At 35.3% G+C, this 21,622-nt stretch overlaps 1 protein-coding gene across 3 annotated transcripts in view; it reads right to left on the bottom strand.

Moving 5' to 3' along the window:
* LOC143668084 (sodium/hydrogen exchanger 9B1-like) overlaps positions 1–21,622 on the bottom strand; it is a 91,448-nt gene that overhangs the window by 33,414 nt on the left and 36,412 nt on the right. For 2 of the 3 annotated variants that reach the window (XM_077142665.1, XM_077142667.1), the window contains 3 exons: positions 3,813–3,983; positions 2,550–2,692; positions 1,262–1,389 (listed from right to left, as the gene is read on the bottom strand). In XM_077142665.1, the coding sequence (XP_076998780.1) occupies positions 1,262–1,389; positions 2,550–2,692; positions 3,813–3,983 (442 nt within the window). The remainder of the gene's footprint in view (positions 1–1,261; positions 1,390–2,549; positions 2,693–3,812; positions 3,984–21,622) is intronic. The other variant, XM_077142668.1, reaches the window with a different exon arrangement.

Raw genomic sequence — 21,622 nt, 5'->3', positions numbered from 1 at the left:
AAAGAGTGGACTATTCTATGAATGATGAGATTATTTATTCATGTGGAAGAAAATATAGCTAGATCTCCACACATAATAAATTCTAGAGGCTTTATAAGATACATTTAAAACAACTGCACTTAAAAATAATAAGAATAAAATATACGAGTATACATTGGTGACCATGGAGTAAAACGGGCCTTTGGAAATAGGACAACTATTTTAAATATATTAGACAAACTCACATGTGTATGAAATGAGCCAGGTAAAATACTATTTTTGAAACACTGAATAAAACCTGGTCTAGTCATAGAAATAAAATTCTACAACAATTAAAGGAATGAACCACCTGTTTCAACATGGATGGATCTAAAAAAAACTGCCGAGTTAAAAGAACAAATTATAAAATGAAAAATTATTTGATACTATTTATATAACACACAAAATAATACTTTTTTCTATGGATTCATATATGTGTATTTTTTGAAGTCTGGAATATTATTTCTAAATGTCTGGAATGATAAAATTCCTATGAGTTGTCACTTTGGGTAGGGGTATGGGCACTAGGATGTGAAGGTATGGTCAAAAGGCACTTTACTTTTATGGGTAAGAGTCTAATTTTTTAAAAGAAAAATGCATATTATCACCTTGATAATAAAAATTTAAGAACCCATTGGATTTGGCAGTAAATATGTCATGGATGAGCTATCCTATACATTTCCCTGGAATGGATAAGTAGAGGCCAAGTTTAACGGGTTGAAAATGAAAAGGGGTTGGAGATCTAAAGACAGTGATTGCAGACTATTATTTGGAAGGATTTAGCCATGAAGAAATAAGGATGGTGGATAAAAACAGATGGACATTGAATCTAGGGAAAGGGTTTTTCATTTGTTTGGTTTTTAAAAAGGAGGAGCTTTATTTATATATCCTTATCTGTATAAAATTTATTTCACACACACAACACATACTCACGTTTATATATATAATATATGAGGTGTGAGGAAAGGGCCATTAGATAGGTTAAAAGTATAGGTTACAATACAGGAAAGAAGGAAATTGATGAAGCAAATTATCTTGGCGCTATGTGTTTAAGAACTATACATGTTTGTCAGAGACATGGTAGATTTGGGACATGGCTCTTTCTGATCAACTCCCAAGGTTTTCCACCAATGGGAATAATTTTAATGGAGAATATTATACAATGTTCTGAATATTTCAAGCAATTTTAAGCCAAGCATCTTTAATTGAAATTTTTAATGCATAAAAATGAAATAAAATTTACCCTAATAGGAATGCCCATTGCCAGGGAAATTTCATAATGAGGTGTGAAAAAAAGGCAGCTGAACATGCTTCTATAAGGCATGGACCAATAGACAATCTTACACAAACTTTCTTCAATTCCTTCAAAACCTGAAATGTAAAAATAGTCACATTTAGAAAAACTTACAAGAAAAGTATTTAAACAATAGTGAAGTGTATAGTCTTGTTTGAATAAACTGTCATTAAACTAAATCTCATTTTGCTAGATTGTCACACTGAGTATAAAATTCTAACACAGCTCATTTTATATGCCATCATAGATTGGATTACAGGCCATTTCATATTTTATAAAACATTGTTGTAATTTAATTTTAAAAGATATCCATTTCTCTTGGACTAAATAACCATCTACTTCCTTAATATTCCCAGTAAATAGTATAATGATTGAATCTTTTAGGTCTATTTCCATTTCCATCATTTGAAATGATGATGAGTTTAACTGCTTCATTAAATCCATAATTATAAATAGAAAATATCAAAATGTCAAAAAGAAAATCATCTAAAAATGGTACAACTAACTAAAAGACAGAACTTTAAAATTTGGGCATAAATTTTCTCTGGGAGAATAAAATAAATCATTGTCCATAATAATTTTTATTCTTGAGATATTTCCATTAAATCCATACCTTTGTCACATTTATCTGGGTAGAACTCATATACATAAGTAGGTATCTTTTAAAAACCCAAATGGATTTGTAATTCCTAGACAGGAATATTTTAAGATATTAGCTTTTATAAAAATGCAACGGTAATTAGGAACATAATTTTGTGGGGGAAAAAATGAAATTCTTGAAATTCTTAATCTCCCTGAAAAAAAAGCTTTTATTTTTCAGTTATGCTTTACTAACCAAAAAATAGAAAGTTTTCCAAGGATGAAGAGCCACAAACTCCCACATAATAAGGGTACTATGCAAGTGACATTTATCTCTATGCAAACAATTAAACATGATTTTTAATAGAGTCCTTGCAGCAAAGTGATGTCTCTTAATATCAGCTGAAATAATGACCAAACATGAAAATTAAGATGCCACTACTTTTTTTTTTGCATGGGCAGACACCAGGAATCAAACCCAGGTTTCTGGCATGGCAGGCAAGCATTCTGTCACTATTTTTGTAAAATCTTTTTCTTTATTTTAGTTTGGTTTAAAAACTCTTATTGGAACAACTATAACAAAAATTCCACTTTTTAAATTTTCCTCCAGCCTCTAATATTTAAAATAACTTTACTTTTGTTGTAACTGAAAATATACCTTTGGATCAAGTCCGAGCCCAGCTCGTATTAGTATAACTGTTAGGGCAGCATTTCTTAGAGATGAAGACCATACACTATTAATTTTGACATGTTGACTGATGAATGGAATATTCCTGATGGTAAAACCACCTAGTAACATCCCTTAAAAGAAAGAAAATAAAGCATGTTTGATTTAGTTCATTTATTCAAGAGAGAAAAATGAAATGTTTAATTTCCCTTCTTTAAGCAAACTGTCTCATTACTTTGGTGAGGCACGGGTTACGTAAAAGTAGAGGCGGCAGCATGAACAGAGGCAGATAAAAAATGACCTATTTAAAAGAAGTGCAACAAATAGTTCAATGTTGCTGGAACATAAAGGGCAAGAATAGGGGTGGGAAGATTAACTGGAGAAGCCAGATCATAGAAAATTGACCCCCCTCCCCTTTGGCAGAGTAAGGCACTATGGGAAGGTTTTAGACAGAGAGTGATAGGGGATTTTGTTTTTTATATCTGATGGCCTTGTTGAATTAGGTAGGGATAAAACTGGAGACGGAGATCAGTTAGAAAGTTCTGCCATAGTTCACTTGAGAGTCGGAAACAAAAAGCCTAAACTAGGACAAAGGTGGAAAAAGATTCAGTGAATATTTAGGAGGTGCTGCAAGGATGTATGGACATTGACAGGGTGTTAGAAATGAAATAGAGAGGTTGTCTGGGAAACTCTACTCAGAGTGTACACAATAATTAGATGTACTGAATATTTAGAAGTAAGTGGCACCTCTGTCCTAAGTTTTTCCACTAATTTACCTCTATTTAACTGCAGAGTTATAGAAGAACTGTGGTGAAGAAACAGAGCATAATAATAGTTAGGCACATATGAATCCATAAACATATATAGTGGAAATGCTCAAACAGCTTACTCAAAAGCCATATGACCTAGTCACTATAATATTTGAATGTTGTAATTCTATTTGAGTTAGGTTCTCTATAGAAAAATTCAGTCTTTTCCATTTTTTCTTTTTATATAATACCTAATAAAACTAAGCAAGACATGCCCTAGTAAACAATAAAGCAAAAATTATATTTAGAGGCTATTCAAATTATTTTAAAGTATAGTTTGGAAAATATTTGTATATAAACACATACATAAATATACATGTATATTATACACATATAAATATACACATATAAAAGAGCTATATATCACATCACATTGAAATAATCCTAAATTATATCTACTTCAGCTAGAAAATAACAAAGAAAGGAGAGTTAATTATACACTTACCAAGAAGAGGTGGAAGTTGAGGCACAGAAGGTATTTTAATGATTTCTAAAAGTTTTCCCCCAAGAAGGGAGCAATAAAAAATAACTAACAGTCCAAATAAATTTCCACCAGGGAGAACTTCAGAGCCTAAGAATGACCAGGCTACACTCCATACCAAAATAAGTATAATTCCTGAAATATTAAAAAGCACACATCTATATATCTGCATAGACACAGAGACATGCACATAAAGAGGATGAATTCTATTTTATCAAATATATTAATAGCCAGCTCTATATAATGATATATACTGTATATTAACATTGCTTTGCTAGTATGGTGGCAGACATATCTATTTAAAATACATTCCAAAGTTCCTGTCAGTTTATGGGACAAATTTTAAGCAAAGTACTTTTTAAAAATATATTTTAAAAGCATATGTGAATGCTTTAAATTGACAAACATTCCTTGTATTACATAACATTTTAAAAATGTCATGGCAATATGATGGGATTTATTTTGTTTTATATTTTAAAATAGATTTTTCATTACAAATAAGAGGATGATTCGTTGTAATGAGAAATCTCAAATTCGTTGAAGGGTGCAGTAGCAGGGTGCTACATTTTTTAACAGAGCAGCCTAAGTATGTACTGAAAGGATGACTCAGTAGATAGTTGGTGTCAAGGTATTAGAGGGGCTATGGGCTGAGAAAAAAGTGAACACGGCCTTTGGGGGGATAAGAATAAAGAATCTTAGATTATGTAAAGAAAGAAGACATATATAGGTCCAGTAAGGTAGGAGACATCTTGTGGCTGGCTGACAATTAGATACTATGGAATTATCCTACTCAATGGGGATTCCTTAGTGGGCAGTAAAGGGCAGGTGGTTATACTGTAAATTGCTATCTGCAAATTAAATGGCCACATTTATTTACCATAAATCACAATTTCTAATAGTTTTAGGTTCTTAAATAGCTTAAGTTCAGTTTTTAGTGGTAACCTCTTTTTGGCTATGAAGAACTGCCAAGACAAAAGAGAATTTTGCTTCACTCAAGGCAGAGAGTTAGAAACTAAGATTCTTGAATCTAATTCTCTGATCATTGCCACCCTGTAAAACTTTGAACACTTGAAGAGCTGAAGTTTTAATCTAAGAATAGACCATAAAATATCTTTCTACTGACCCAAGGAGAAGGCAAGGCAATTTGTTTGTCTTAGCTGGCAACTCGGTAGCAAAATCACCTTTGAAAATTTATATAAATGGGCCTATCTAACTTTTGTTTAAGGCCCAAATGTACATGATTTTCATAGTTTGGGAACTCTAAAGTCCTGTACTTAGCATAAAGTGTTTCCCCCATGGAACTATTTCTAGGAGATTTAGGAGCTGCTAATTCAAAACACTGCTAGATAGACACTCTTGATTACAGACTGTTTAAAATTCTAAAGGTAAAGCTCTAATGAATTTGACCTTAAAATAAAAACTTACAAAATAAGAAATAATCCCCCATGAGCAAAAGCTAATGGACACAAAAAGAGCAAAGAAATAAAACAAAAACAAAAGCAAATAAAATAAAATAAAAGTGCTAACGGACACAAAAGTGGGATTAGATATGTAAAAACTGCAGCTGAAAGGACTACTAGAGGACAGTACAAAATACGCGTGTTCAAAAAGGCTCCTGACAATTAAAACAAAATTGAAGACACGAGAAAAAAATACCTGCAAGGATTGTAAAAGAATCAAATAGAACATCTGGAAAGAAACTAAAACATAACTAAATTAAAAAAAAAATCACTACATATCTTAAACAGCAAGCTAGACATGGCTGAAAAGACAGATATAGCAAACTGGAATATGTGAGTTTATTACCTATATGTAGCATAAAAAGAAAAATGAAGTGGCAAATATGAGAAACATAGAATATGGAGGATAGAATGAAAAGATAATATACATCCAATAGTAGTTCCAGAAAAAGAGGTAGTTGAGACGTGAAAGAAGGTAGTTGGCTTTAGAAGCATTCAGAATTGGGGGGGAATAAGCATATATCTTTGTACCCAGGTAGCAAAATGAATTTTCACCAGGATAAAATAAAAAGATACATTTAGACACAATATTGAGAAACTACATACCACCAAAGACAAAAATAAGATCTTAAAGAGTCCAGAGAGATAAAGGTAGACTGGCCACAAAGAAAAAAACAGTAGAGCAGATTTTCAACAGGAGTAACAGAAGCTAGAATAATGAAATATATCTTCAAAGTGCAGAGACAAAATAAATATTCAATGTTGAATTCCATAGAAATTTAGACTATCATTCAAACAAAAGACATATTAAAGACATGCTTAAATAAATACATCTAAGAACATAAGGTATTTTGTTGGAAAAAACTACCGAAGTTTATATGTAATATATTGAATTATGTACCCTAATTTTGACATGTTCTTAATCTGTATTCCTACAGGTTCACACCCATTGTAAATAAGGCCTTTTGAAGATATTATTTTTAGTTAAGGTATAACCAGTGGAAGCAGGATGGGCTTTAATCAGGATTACATAAAGAGTCCTCATAAAAAGGAGAAATTGGAAGCCAGGATCAGAGAAGGCCAGAGGCAGAAGCAGGAAATTGGCAGGAACCCAAAAGAGAAAGGAGAGAACGTTACCATGTACCAGGAAAGCTGCCAAGGAATCTCAATGGTTGCCAGCAGATAGCATGAGAAGGCTACAGACTTTTGGGAGAAAACAAGACTTGCCAGTATCATGACTTTGGACATCCTATAGCCTCCAAAACCATGAACCAATAAATTCCCATTGTTTAAGCCAACCTTTTGTGTGGTATTTGTGATAGCAGCTCAGACAAAACTAAGATAATATACTTTAGAAATAAGGACATAAAACCAAAAAGGAAAGAATGATGTACCAAGAAATTTGTATACATGTATATAAATCTAAACAAGTTTTGGTTGTATAACACATTACTAACGACAATTGCTAAAATGGGGTTACAAAAATGAGGTATGTGGAGGGGACTTCCTGTAATGATGACATGCAGAGGTTGGCAATTTATTTCCTCAAAAACAACAAAACAACAATAACAACCACATACAAAACTGGACAAAATTACCAAAAACAGTCATTTCACGAAAATTGACCAAATGTAGATATAAAATTGTTGGAAAAGTGGTAAAATTCTGGAAAGAAACAGTGGGAATCTGAGGCCTCCTGGCCTGGGATTGCTTCTATCACTGCCCCCCCCCCCCACCCCAAGTCATTCGAGAAAAAACTGGTTTTACCAGCATGGAGCTGGATGTGAAAAACAGCAGCTTTGCTGCGAAATGGAGTGGTTTGATTTAGGGTGGAAGGATAAACATCTTAGTTTTGCTGACTAAAATTGGTTTGGAAATAGAAAATTTGCAGCTTTACTTATCTGAGGTTGTAGTCCTGGTTGAAGCAAGTGATGGGCTAGCTCACAATTTAACTGGGATATCCCAGAAATCAGAGAACCACAGTAGGGGCTGAGATAAGTTCTCCTCACATCATGACTGATTAGGAAAGTATACAAGTCCAGGGAAGACTCAACAGAGTATGGCAAAAAGTAAAAATGAAGGGAGATTTGAGAAGTGTCTGCAACTTTGACTGTGTTCCCCAACCTTCCCACAGATCAATTGGCAGAGGATGGAAGCCTTATAGGCTTAGGTGTTTGAATGCAACCTCTCCAAAATCATTAGGAACTAAGCTCTGCAGACACAACAAAAACTTATAGGAAACCAAGCTTAAAGAAAAAAAGCTGGTAAAAGGCATTAGTTTCTGCAAATAATAGGACAGAGAGACAACATAGTTTAAATACAGGCACATTACCAAAAAAAAAAAAAAAAAAAACCCTCCAAAAATCCACAGAAAATAAAACATAAACCTGAATGCAGTGTCATTATAATGTGTAATCTAAAATGTCTAGTTTTCAACCAAAAATTACTATACATAAGAAGGGACAGAAAAATATGACTCATAAAATTAAAAGGTAGATGGAAATACTGGATTAAAAAGCAAGATACAACTGGTTGCTATGCTGTCTACAAAAAAACTTACTTTAGTTGAAAATAGTCAACCAACCAAATAGGTTAAATATAAAAGGATGGAAAAGAGATATGCAAACAGTAACTATGAGTAAAAGAAAAAAAAACACAAGGGTAATTAGAATATATCTTATACTGAGTGAAAATGAAATACAAGAGGTCATATTACTGGAATGTAATTAGTGTGTAGATGTCAATGTATAACTTTAAAAATATATTAGATTGAATCATGTCATCAAGATGGCAATATAGGATGTCCTGGTAAATGCTCTTCCTTAGAAACAAATAAAATAAAAGGTAAATCCAACTCTCAAATCTCTGAAAAACTATCAAGTCTAGAGAACAACACATGCTGCACTGGAACAGAAAAAACAACAACCACAACAATACCTGAAAGCAACAGGAGAGAAATGGGACAAATTTACCCATGCTTGAATCCCTGCAGCAGTTTGTGCCAATCACAGCAGGGCCCCTGAGGTCAGGAGTCATCTTGCTGCCTGTCCTTCACCTCTGATTCACCCACAGTGGTAGCTGAATAGCTCATAGGCATTCAAACATGAGACCCTGAAAATCTATAGGCCCATGGTGGTGGTCTGCATATGCACATTTAAGTGTAACTACTGTAACCAGATCAACCCGCAGCACCACAATGGCAAAGAGTCCAGGTTCCTGGTGGCTAATTGCTGGTGTACCTAAATAAAAATATTGTGTATTTTTGTACATTGATGTCACATGGCTCTATGGAAGACAAAGTCAGGGTACTGGTCTCGTCCCCTAACCTAGAAGTTATAGGGGGCAGAAAAGCTGCACAGAAAGGGGGAATGGAGCTACTATACAGCTATGCAGACCCAAAACTGAAAGCTGTAGTGAAAAGGTGGCCCAAAGGATAGGAGTGGTGCTGAGCTACCATAGCTATGGGTGGAAAAATCTATAAAACTAAGGACACTACTCAGAACCTTAGGAGGAGGAACTAGAGAGAGGAAATTCTGCCCTGGAGGGGAAGCAGTCATAAATACCAGTGAATTCCTGAAAGTTACAGTGCATGCCCAGGGAAAGACACAGACTCAGGGAGATCTGAGAAAAACGGAGGTGTTAACTACAACCTGTTCTAAAGGCTTAGTATAAATTGGGCTAAGGACTGAAGAAGAGACTTAACACACAGCCAATCTATGCTAAAACTGTAAGGAAGAGGAAGAAACTAACTTCCAGAGTTAGCATCAAAATAATCAAATTCCCCAGACTTCAACAAATGATCATAAGTCATACATATACACTTGTATGGCCCCATTCAAAGGAACAAGTTAAAACAACAGAAGAAGCACAAACATTGGAGTAACTAATCAACAATGTTCAACAAATCTCCTAAATAAGCTCAATGAGCTACATGAAAAGATAGACCCAAAGGATATAAAGAAGACAATGCACAAACAAAAGAGGAATCTGAAATTTTAAAATGGAACCAAACAAACATTTAGGGATGGAAAACCCAATAGGGGAGATTAAAAATATAGTTGAGGGCAGGCAATGGTGGCCCAGTGGCAGAATTCTCACCTGCCATGGCAGAGACCCGAGATCAATTCCTGGAGCCTTCCCATGCCAAAAACAAAAGCATAAACAAAAAACCTTCCAAAAATAATAATAATAAAATAAAAATAAAAATATACTAGAGGCATTCAACAGCAGATTTGAACAGGTAGAAGAAAGAATGAGTGAACTAGAAGACAGGATAATGGAAATCATATAGTCAGAGGAGCAGTGTTCTAGTTTGCTAGCTGCCAGAATGCAACACACCAGAGATGGATTGGCTTTTAATAAAAGGGGATTTATTTTGTTAGTTCTTCAGAGGAAAGGCAGCTAAATTTCAACTGAGGTTCTTTCTTACGTGGGAAGGTACAGGATGGTCTCTGCTGGCCTTCTCTATAGGCTTCTGGGTTCCAACAACTTTCCCCGGGGTGATTTCTCTTTGCATCTCCAAAGGCCTGGGTTGAGCTGCAAGTGCTGAGATGAAGTATGCTGAGCTACTTGGGCTGTGCTACATTGCACTCTCTCATTTAAGCACCAGTCAATTAAGTCAAACATCATTCATTGCAGCAGACACGCCTCCTAGCTGGCTGCAGATGTAATCAGCAACAGATGAGGTTTATGTACCATTGGCTCATGTCCATACCAACAGAACTAGGTGCCTTCACCTGGCCAAGTTGACAACTGAATCTAACTACCACAAGCAGATAGAGAAAAGAATGAAAACAATTAAACAGAACGTAAGGGACTTGTGAAACAACATGAAGTGTTCCAATATACACATTATTGGGGTCTCAGCATGAGAGGAGAAGGAAAAAGGGGCAGAACGAATATTGGGAGAAATAATGGCTGAAAGCTTCCCAAATCTGATAAAAGATATCACTATATACATCCAAGAAGCCCAAGAACTCCAAACAGGATAAACTCAAACAGACTAAATATAAGACATTTCATGATCAAAATGACAAATGCCAAAGATAAGGAAAGAAATAAGAATGTAGTGAGAGCGAAGTGACATGCTGCATACCAGGGATCTTTAATGAGATTAAGTGCCAATTTCTCATCAGAAGGCATGGAAACAAGACAGTGGGTGTGACATATTTAAAGCACTGAAAGAGAAAAATTGTCAACCAAGGATTCTATATCTGGCAAAACTTTCCTTTGTAAATGAAGGAGAGTTTAAAACATTCACACACACACACACACACACACACATCTCTTTAGAAGCTCATCTCCACAAGACCTGTTCTACAAGAAGTGCTAAAGGGAGTTCTTCAGGTTGAAAAGAAAGAACAGTAGATACCTGCTTGGAGACATATGAAGAAACAAAGGCCTCTGGTAAAGGTAACCACATGGGCAAACACAAATATCAGTATTATTGTACTCTTGGTATGTACCTCTATTTCTCATTTCCTATAATATTTAGAATACAATTGAACAAGAAATAATCATATCTCTATTTTATGGGAATACAAAATATAAAGAAGTAATATGTGTCAAAACAAAGAGAGGGGACAGAGGGTAGAGAAGCAGATATTGGGTATGTGATTGAAATTAAATTGTTATTTAAAACTAGTTGGTTATAGATTCAGGTTGTTTAATAGAAATCCCATAGTAACAATAAAGAAAGTATTTGAAGTATATACTAAATGGAAATGAGAAGGGGATCAATTTTCTTCATTACGAAAGATTGACTATACACAAAAGAAGGCTGCAATGAAGGAAAAGGGGGTGAAAAAGATATAAAAAAAAGAATCAAAGTATAAAATGGATGGAGTAAGTCCTGCCTTATCTGTAATTATTGTGAATGTAAATGGATTAAATCTCCAGTCAGAGAACTCAGATTGGCTGAATGGATTAAAAAAAGCATGATCCAACTGTATATATTTTTTTAAACAAGAGACTCACCTCAGACCCAAAGAAATAAATAGGTTGAAAATGAAAAGAATGGAAAAAAATAGTCCATACAGACAGCAATACAAAGAGAGCTAGAATTACTATACTGATATTGCACAAAACATACTTAAATTAAAAAACTTTTATAAGAGACAAAGAAGGTTATTAATATTAATTAATAAAGGGTCAATCTGCTAAGAAGATATAACAATTATAAATATATATGCACCTAATTGCAGAGTGCAAATTACATGTGGCAAACATCAACAAAACAAGAGAGAGAAATAGATACTTATTCAATAAAAGTTGGAGAATTCAAAATACCACTTTCATTAATTGAGAGAATATCTAGACAGAAAATCAATGAGGAAACAGGACTTGAACAATCCTATAAAGGAACTAGATGTAACAGACATATATAGAACACTTCGCTAAACAATAGAAGACTACACATTCTTCTCAAGTGCTCATGGATCATTATCCAAGACTGACCACATTTAGGTCACAAAACATGTATCAATACATTAAAAAAGATTAAAATTATTCAAAGCATCTTCTCTGACTCCTATGGAATGAAACTAGAAATCAATAACACAAGAAGAACTGTAAAAGTCACAAATGTGAAATTAAACAACATTCTTAAACAAACAATGGTTCAGAGGATAAATCACAAGGGAAATCAGGAAATATCTTTAGGTGAATGAAAATGAAAACACAATATATCAAAACTTATGTCAAAGGTGGTGTTTGGAGGGAAATTTATAACTATGATTGCCCACATTAAAAATGATGAAATTCCTCACGAAGCTAAGTACAGAGTTGCCTTATAACCTGGCAATCCCAATACTTGATATATATTCAGATGATCTGAAAACAGGGATGCAAATAGACATTTGTACACCAAAGTTCATAGCAGCATTAGTCACTATTGCCAAAAGATGGAAACAACCCAAGTGTCCATCAACAGATGAATGGATAGACAAAATGTGGTATATACATAAGATGGGATATTATTCAGCAGTAAGAAGGAATGAAGTCTTGAAGCATGTGAAAACATGGATGAACATTAAGGACATTAAATTAAGTGAAATAAGGCAGACATAAAAGGACAAATATTGTATGAACTCACTGATATAAACTCATAATATGTAAACTCATAGACATAAAATATAGACTATATGTTGCTAGGATATAAAATGAGACTAAAGAGTGGGAAGCAGTTCCTCAATACGTGCAGAATGTTTAACTAGGTTGAACGTAAACATTTATAAATGGACAAAGGTGATGGTAGCACATTGTTGTGAGAATAACTAACAGTGCTGAATGGGGTGTGAATGTGGTAGAATGGGGAAGCTTAGAGTCATGTAGTCATTAGAAGGAAAGTTGGAGGTTAAAACATGGGAATTGTATAAATCAGTGAATCTTGTGGTGTACAATGTCTGTGATTAACTTACAATTATTAAAAATTTCTTTCATGAACTAGAGTAGATATATGGAACTATTACAGGGGGTTATTAATAGAGGGGTGTATTAGTTTGTTAAGCTGCTGGAATGCAATATGCCAGAAATGGAATGGCTTTTCTGAAGGGAATTTAATAAGCTACAAGTTAACAGCTCTAGTGTTGAGAAAATGTCCATATAACAAGGAGAAGAAAAATTCATAGAGACAGATGGTTATCAAGGGCATAGGTTTATAGGTTATCAGGGGCAGTGGGGGATGGGAAGGGCAGGGAGAGAGAGTTATAGTTAAATGGATGAAGTGTTTCTGTTCAAGGTGAAGAAAAAGTAGGCCTAGTGGATATCGATAGTAGCACAATTATGTGACTGTAATTTAAGATTACTGAAATGTACACTTGAATGGGGTTAAAATGGTATATTTGATATACAATAAAAACTTTCAAACACATTAGAACAGAAAAACTATCTAAAATTAACAATCAGAGCTTCCACCTGAAGAAACTAGAAAGGCTTCAGATTGATCAAAATGACAGTGTAATATGCTCCAGGGTGCTGTTCCCCCATAGCATCTTTGAACATTTAGCAAAAACTGGCAGTGTATACTGGGGTGTTGGTATGTTGGTGCCAATCTATTGGGTGGAAGTCTAAAGACTGAACCAGGAAACTCAACTCTGGTTCACCGTCTCAGAACTTGCCAGGAACTTATAGTGGGTTAGGGCAAAGGCTTACCAACTTCAAGACATACAATAGAGCAACCAGAAGAGGGTGGGGTGTATTCTATAGGGAGTAGCAGGGACATTCAAATTCCTGCAACAAGGGAGTTCTTAAGGCTACAAATAAGCATAAGACCAGAACAAGACACAGGTTCAGAAAAGATAAAAAGGACCCTGCACTTCACATTTGCCATAGGCTGATCTTCTTGATAGTAGGGCTAATCTCTGAAAAAGGGTACTGGTCAACACAAAGCTAATTTGCAAACACCATGAAGGATGTTTTTCACACTGGTTTCCTTGTTTTTGGTTTTCTTTTATTTTTTGGGGGGGCGGGGGCTCTTGGCATTCAAGGAAATTCTGTCTTACTAGCTGGATACATATTAAGGAACAGACAGCTCAGGGACTAAATCTCAGAGTTAACTCTTTTAAATATTAAAATGTACAGTGTAAAGCAAAAGATTACAAGACAAGCAAAGAAACAGGAAATAATGGCCCATCCAAAGGAGCAAAATAAAAATCCATCAGTGAAAAAGGCCAGACTTTAGACATACTGGAAAAAAGACATAAAAAATTATCTTCAATATGCTCAAAAAGATAGAAGAAAACACAGAAAAAGAACTAAGGAATATCAGGAAAGCAAGGAATGAACAATATGAGATTTTTTTAAAGGAACCAAACAAAAAATTAAAAAAATTAAAAAAATTGTTTTAAAGGAACGAAACAAACACTGAAGTTAAAGATGACAATAACTGAAATGAAAATTTCCTAGAAGGTTTTAAGAGCAGATTGGAGCTGGTAGAAGAATCAGTAAACTTAAAAACAAGGCAACTTGAATGATTCAAACTGAGGTGCAGAAAGATAAAAGGAAGAAAATAAGTGAACAAACCCTAAGAGACTTTTGGCACACTATCAAGCATTCCAATAGAGGAGTCCCAGAAGAAGAAGAAAAAGAGATAAAGGCAGAAAGAATATACAAAGAAATAATGGCATAAAATTTACCACATTTAATGAAAGACATTACTATGCACATTCAAGAGGACTACAAACAAGATAAACTTGTCTAGAACCATGCCCTGACACATAGTAGTCAAACAGTCAAATGCCAAGGAAAAGAGAGTTCTACAAGCTGCAGGAAAAAAAGTAACATGTCATGTACAAGGGAACTGCAACAAAATTAAACACTCATTTCTCATCAGAAAACATGGAGGCCAGAAGGCATGGGATAAAGTATTTAAAGCACTGAGAAAAAGATAATCAAGCCAACCAAGAATTTTATATTTGGTAAGCTGTCTTTCAAAATGAGGGCAATTAAGATAATCCCTGATAATCAAAAGCTGAGAAATTCATCACCACTAGCCATCCCTACAAATAATGCTAAAGGGACTTCTTCAGAATGACAAGATGGGAAACTAGATAGTGGATCAAGCAGCATAAAGAAATAACTCTGGTAACAATAACCATATGGGTAACTGTAAATGTCACTATTATTGTTTTGTAATTTTTTTGGTATATAACTCCACCTTTTACTTCTTATAGGTTCTAAAATGCAAATGCATAAAATAATGACAATTTATAGTTTTGAATCTAAAATGTATAAGATATACTATACAAAAGGAAAAATAAAAAGGTGGATGATGAGGGGCAAAGAACAGTGTATGTGAATGCTATCGAAATTTAGTTGGTATCAATCAAGGATGACTGTTATAGATTTAAGATGTTAGGTTAAAGCCCAACATAATTACAAAAATATGAAAAAACATATACAGAAAGAAATGAGAAGGGACTGCAAATGGCATACTACAAAAAATCAAATAAATATGAAAGTTGGTATTAACAGAAGAAATGAGGGAATAAAGGTATCAGACTTAAACACAATAGCAGAAGGGTAGAAGAAAGTCTTGCATTATCTGTAGTGACTCTAAATGTAAATGAATTAAACTCTCCAATTAAAAGGCAGAGATTGGCAGAGAATGGGTAAAAAAAAAAAAAGCATGACCCAACTATATGCTGTTTATAACAGGCTGGCCATAAACCCAAAGTTGCAAGTAACATTGAGAGCAAAAGTCCAGAAAAAAATATATATCATGCAAATAGTAACAAAAAGAGAGCTGTTAAGAGGGACAAAGAAGGTCACTTGTACTGAAAAGGGGTAAATTCAACTAGGAGTCATAATAATTACAACTATATATGCACCAAATGGCAGAGCTGCACAATATCTGAACCAAATATTGACAGATATGAAGCGAGAAATAATGGTTCAACATTAAGTTGAGAAGACTTCAATACACCACTTTTAATAATGGACAGAACATTCAGACAGACGATTATAAGTAAATAGAAGTCTTGAATGATACTACAAACCAACTTGATTTAACAAACATATATAGAAAACTGCAAACAGCATCAGTATATGTAGACTTCTTTACTGCACATGGATCATTCTCCATGATAAACCATACGTTAGATCATAAAACAAGGGTCAATAAATTCAAAATTTTGAAACCATACAATGTATCTTCTCTGATCAAGACATAATACATCTAGAAATAAATAATAGGGAAAATTTAAAAATTCACAAATATGTAGAAATTAAGCAACACACTCTTTAATAAGCAATGGGTCAAAGAGAAAGTCATAAGGAAAATTAGGAAATGTCTTGAGGCAAGTGTAAACAAAAATACAAAATACAAAACTTATGGGAGGCAGCAAGTCAATGCTGAAAGTGAAATTTATAGTTCTAAACGCTTATTAAAAAGGAACAGACATCTCAAATCAGGGACATACTCTTACAACTGGAGGATCTAGAGAAAGAACAGCAAACTGAAACCAAAGCACTAACAAAAATCAGAGTGGAAATACATAAAATAGAGAAATACAAAGATAGAAAAGAGAATTGACAAGATCAAAAGTTGCTTCTTTGAAAAAAAATCAATAAAATTGACAAACCTTTGGCTAGACTGACAAAGGATGAAAATAACCATAATCAGAAATGAAGGGTGGACATTACTGTCAACACCACATAAATAAAAAGAATTATATAAGGATACTATAAACAAAAGTAGACCAACAAATAGGATAACCTAAAAGAAATGGACAAATTCCAAGAAATACACAAATTACATATACAAACACAAGAAGAAATAGAAGATCTCAACAGACCAATAACTATTAAAAACATTGAATCACTAATCAAAACCCTCCTAAACAAAGAAAAGCCAAGGACCAGATAGCTTCACTGGTGACTTTCACCAAACATTCCAAGAATTAATACCAATATTGCTCAAACTGTTCCAAAAAATTGATTAGGAGGGAACACTTCCTAACTCATTCTATGAGGCCAACAGCAGTTTAATAGCAGAGCCAGATAAAGATACTGAAAGAAAAGAAAATTACAGACCAAGATCCCTTATGAATATAGATGCAAAATCCTCAACAAAGTATTAGCAAACAGAATCAACAGCTCATTAAAATAACTATACACCATGATCAAGTGGGTTTTATCCCAGGTATGCATGGGTGGTTTGTCATAATAAAATTAATGTGGACTTCCGGAGAAGATGGCGGCTTAGTAAGACGCGCAGATCTTAGTTTCTTCCCCAGGACATCTACTAGGGGAGTAGAAACGATACAGAAAGTGCCCAAAGCCACAACAGAGATAAAAAAAAGACAGCGTACCCCATTCTGGAACGGCTGGCTGGCTGAGAGAAGCAGCTCGGGTGAGACCACCGAGGCGCGCGGGCCTCACTGGGTGGGGCGGCAAGCGGCCGGATCCACTCCCTTCCCCCTTCCCGGGCCGGCTGGGAGAATTGGAGAGGCGGTCCCCTGAAACCGTGGCGGCTGGTGCCCACACCACGCGTGGCCCCCCTGACCAACTGAGAAAATTGGATCGGAAATCCCCAGGCCGCGGAGAACGGTGACGGGTGGGGGAGGCCCCTTCCAAACCCGTGACTCCCCGGGAACATGCACTCTCCCGGGTGGGCCGCTGCCACTGCCGCCCTCCCTCCACGCTTGTCGCCCCGGGCCGACTAGGAAATTCGGACGGGCTCGTTCCCAGGCTGCGGCGGCCAGCAACCCTCCCTGCGTTCGGACCCCGGGCCGGCTCAAGCCGCTTCGGCTAGCGAACCTCCCTGACGGCGAGAGTTTTCCAAAGTTAAAGCTCCCACAGCACCTTTTACTGGTGGGACCCGCAGACAAACGTGTGCCACGAGCGCCACCTACTGGGCAGGATAAGAAAAACAGAACCCAGAGATTTCACAGAAAAATCTCCCAAACTTTTGGATCCAATACCCAGGGAAATTTGTCTAAATGTGCAGACGCCAACAGAAGATAACGGATCACGCTCAAATAATTGAAAATATGGCCCAGTCAAAGGAACAAACCAATAGTTCAAATGAGATACAGGAGCTGAGACAACTAATGCTGAATATACGAGCAGAAATGGAAAACCTCTTCAAAAACGAAATCGATAAATTGAGGGAGGACATGAAGAAGACATGGGCTGAACATAGAGAAGAAATAGAAAAACTGAAAAAACAAATCACAGAACTTATGGAAGTGAAGGACAAAGTAGAAAAGATAGAAAAAACAATGGATACCTACAATGATAGATTCAAAGAGACAGAAGATAGAATTAGTGATTTGGAGGATGGAACATCTGAATTCCAAAAACAAACAGAAACTATCGGGAAAAGAATGGAAAAATTTGAACAGGGTATCAGGGAACTCAAGGACAATATGAAGCGCACAAATATACGTGTTGTGGGTGTCTCAGAAGGAGAAGAGAAGGGAAAAGGAGGAGAAAAACTAATGGAAGAAATTTTCACTGAAAATTTCCCAACTCTTATGAAAGACCTAAAATTACAGATCCAAGAAGTGCAGCGCACCCCAAAGAGATTAGACCCAAATAGGCGTTCTCCAAGACACTTACTAGTTAGAATGTCAGAGGTCAAAGGGAAAGAGAGGATCTTGAAAGCAGCAAGAGAAAAACAATCCATCACATACAAGGGAAACCCAATAAGACTATATGTAGATTTCTCAGCAGAAACCATGGAGGCTAGAAGACAGTGGGATGATATATTTAAATTACTAAAAGAGAAAAACTGCAAACCAAGACTCCTATATTCAGCAAAATTATCCTTCAAAAATGAGGGAGAAATTAAAACATTCTCAGACAAAAAGTCACTGAGAGAATTTGTGACCAAGAGACCAGCTCTGCAAGAAATACTAAAGGGAGCACTAGAGTCAGAACCGATAAGACAGAAGAGAGAGGTATGGAGAAGAGTGTAGAAAGAAGGAAAGTCAGATATGATATATATAATACAAAAGGCAAAATGGCAGAGGAAAATATTATCCAAACAGTAATAACTCTAAATGTTAATGGACTGAATTCCCCAATCAAAAGATATAGAATGGCAGAATGGATTAAAAAACAGGATCCTTCTATATGCTGTCTACAGGAAACACATCTTAGACCCAAAGATAAACATAGGTTGAAAGTGAAAGGTTGGGAAAAGATATTTCATGCAAATAACAACCAGAAAATAGCAGGAGTGGCTATACTAATATCCAACAAGTTAGACTTCAAATGTAAAACTGTTAAAAGAGACAAAGAAGGACACTATATACTAATAAAAGGAACAATTAAACAAGAAGACATAACAATCATAAATATTTACGCACCGAACCAGAATGCCCCAAAATACGTGAGGAATACACTGCAAACACTGAAAAGGGAAATAGACACAAATACCATAATAGTTGGAGACTTCAATTCCCCACTCTCATCAATGGACAGAACATCTAGACAGAGGATCAATAAAGAAATAGAGAATCTGAATATTACTATAAAGGAGCTAGACTTAACAGACATTTATAGGACATTAAATCCCACAACAGCAGGATACACCTTTTTCTCAAGTGCTCATGGATCATTCTCAAAGATAGACCATATGCTGGGTCACAAAGCAAGTCTTAACAAATTTAAAAAGATTGAAATCATATACAACACTTTCTCGGATCATAAAGGAATGAAGTTGGAAATCAATAATAGGCGGAATGCCAGAAAATTCACAAATACCTGGAGGCTCAACAACACACTCTTAAACAACGAGTGGGTCAAAGAAGAAATTGCAAGAGAAATTAGTAAATACCTCAAGGCAAATGAAAATGAAAACACAACATATCAAAACTTATGGGATGCAGCAAAGGCAGTGCTAAGAGGGAAATTTATTGCCCTAAATGCCTATATCAGAAAAGAAGAAAAGGCAAAAATGCAGGAATTAACTGTTCACTTGGAAGAACTGGAGAAAGAACAGCAAACTAATCCCAAAGCAAGCAAAAGGAAAGAAATAACAAAGATCAGAGCAGAAATAAATGAAATTGAAAATATGAAAACAGTAGAGAAAATCAATAAGACCAGAAGTTGGTTCTATGAGAAAATCAATAAGATTGATGGGCCCTTATCAAGATTGACAAAAAGAAGAAGAGAGAGGATGCAAATAAATAAGATCAGAAATGGAAGAGGAGACATAACTACTGACCTCACAGAAATAAAGGAGGTAATAACAGGATACTATGAACAACTTTACGCTAATAAATACAACAATTTAGAGGAAATGGACGGGTTCCTGGAAAGACATGAACAACCAACTTTGACTCAAGAAGACATAGATGACCTCAACAAACCAATCACAAGTAAAGAAATTGAATTAGTCATTCAAAAGCTTCCTAAAAAGAAAAGTCCAGGACCAGATGGCTTCACATGTGAATTCTACCAAACGTTCCAGAAAGAATTAGTACCAATTCTCCTCAAACTCTTCAAAAAAATCGAAGTGGAGGGAAAACTGCCTAATTCATTCTATGAAGCCAACATCACCCTCATACCAAAACCAGGCAAAGATATTACAAAAAAAGAAAACTACAGACCAATCTCTCTAATGAATATAGATGCAAAAATCCTCAATAAAATTCTAGCAAATCGTATCCAACAACACATTAAAAGAATTATACATCATGACCAAGTAGGATTCATCCCAGGTATGCAAGGATGCTTCAACATAAGAAAATCAATTAATGTAATACACCATATCAACAAATCAAAGCAGAAAAATCACATGATCATCTCAATTGATGCAGAGAAGGCATTTGACAAGATTCAACATCCTTTCCTGTTGAAAACACTTCAAAAGATAGGAATACAAGGGAACTTCCTTAAAATGATAGAGGGAATATATGAAAAACCCACAGCTAATATCATCCTCAATGGGGAAAAACTGAAAACTTTCCCCCTAAGATCAGGAACAAGACAAGGATGTCCACTATCACCACTATTATTCAACATTGTGTTGGAGGTTCTAGCCAGAGCAATTAGACAAGAAAAAGAAATACAAAGCATCAAAATTGGAAAGGAAGAAGTAAAACTATCACTGTTTGCAGATGATATGATACTATACGTCGAAAACCCGGAAAAATCCACAACAAAACTACTAGAGCTAATAAATGAGTACAGCAAAGTAGCAGGTTACAAGATCAACATTCAAAAATCTGTAGCATTTCTATACACTAGTAATGAACAAGCTGAGGGGGAAATCAAGAAACGAATCCCATTTACAATTGCAACTAAAAGAATAAAATACCTAGGAATAAATTTAACTAAAGAGACAAAAAACCTATATAAAGAAAACTACAAAAAACTGCTAAAAGAAATCACAGAAGACCTAAATAGATGGAAAGGCATACCGTGTTCATGGATTGGAAGACTAAATATAGTTAAGATGTCAATCCTACCTAAATTGATTTACAGATTCAATGCAATACCAATCAAAATCCCAACAACTTATTTTTCAGAAATAGAAAAACCAATAAGCAAATTTATCTGGAAGGGCAGGGTGCCCCGAATTGCTAAAAACATCTTGAGGAAAAAAAACGAAGCTGGAGGTCTCGCGCTGCCTGACTTTAAGGCATATTATGAAGCCACAGTGGTCAAAACAGCATGGTATTGGCATAAAGATAGATATATCGACCAATGGAATCGAATAGAGTGCTCAGATATAGACCCTCTCATCTATGGACATTTGATCTTTGATAAGGCAGTCAAGCCAACTCACCTGGGACAGAGCAGTCTCTTCAATAAATGGTGCCTAGAGAACTGGATATCCATATGCAAAAGAATGAAAGAAGA

Source organism: Tamandua tetradactyla, chromosome 24, assembly GCF_023851605.1.
Source record: "Tamandua tetradactyla isolate mTamTet1 chromosome 24, mTamTet1.pri, whole genome shotgun sequence".
Classification (NCBI taxonomy): Eukaryota; Metazoa; Chordata; class Mammalia; order Pilosa; family Myrmecophagidae; genus Tamandua; species Tamandua tetradactyla.
Note: the sequence above shows the minus strand (reverse complement) of the source record. Positions and strands in the feature narration are given on the sequence as shown.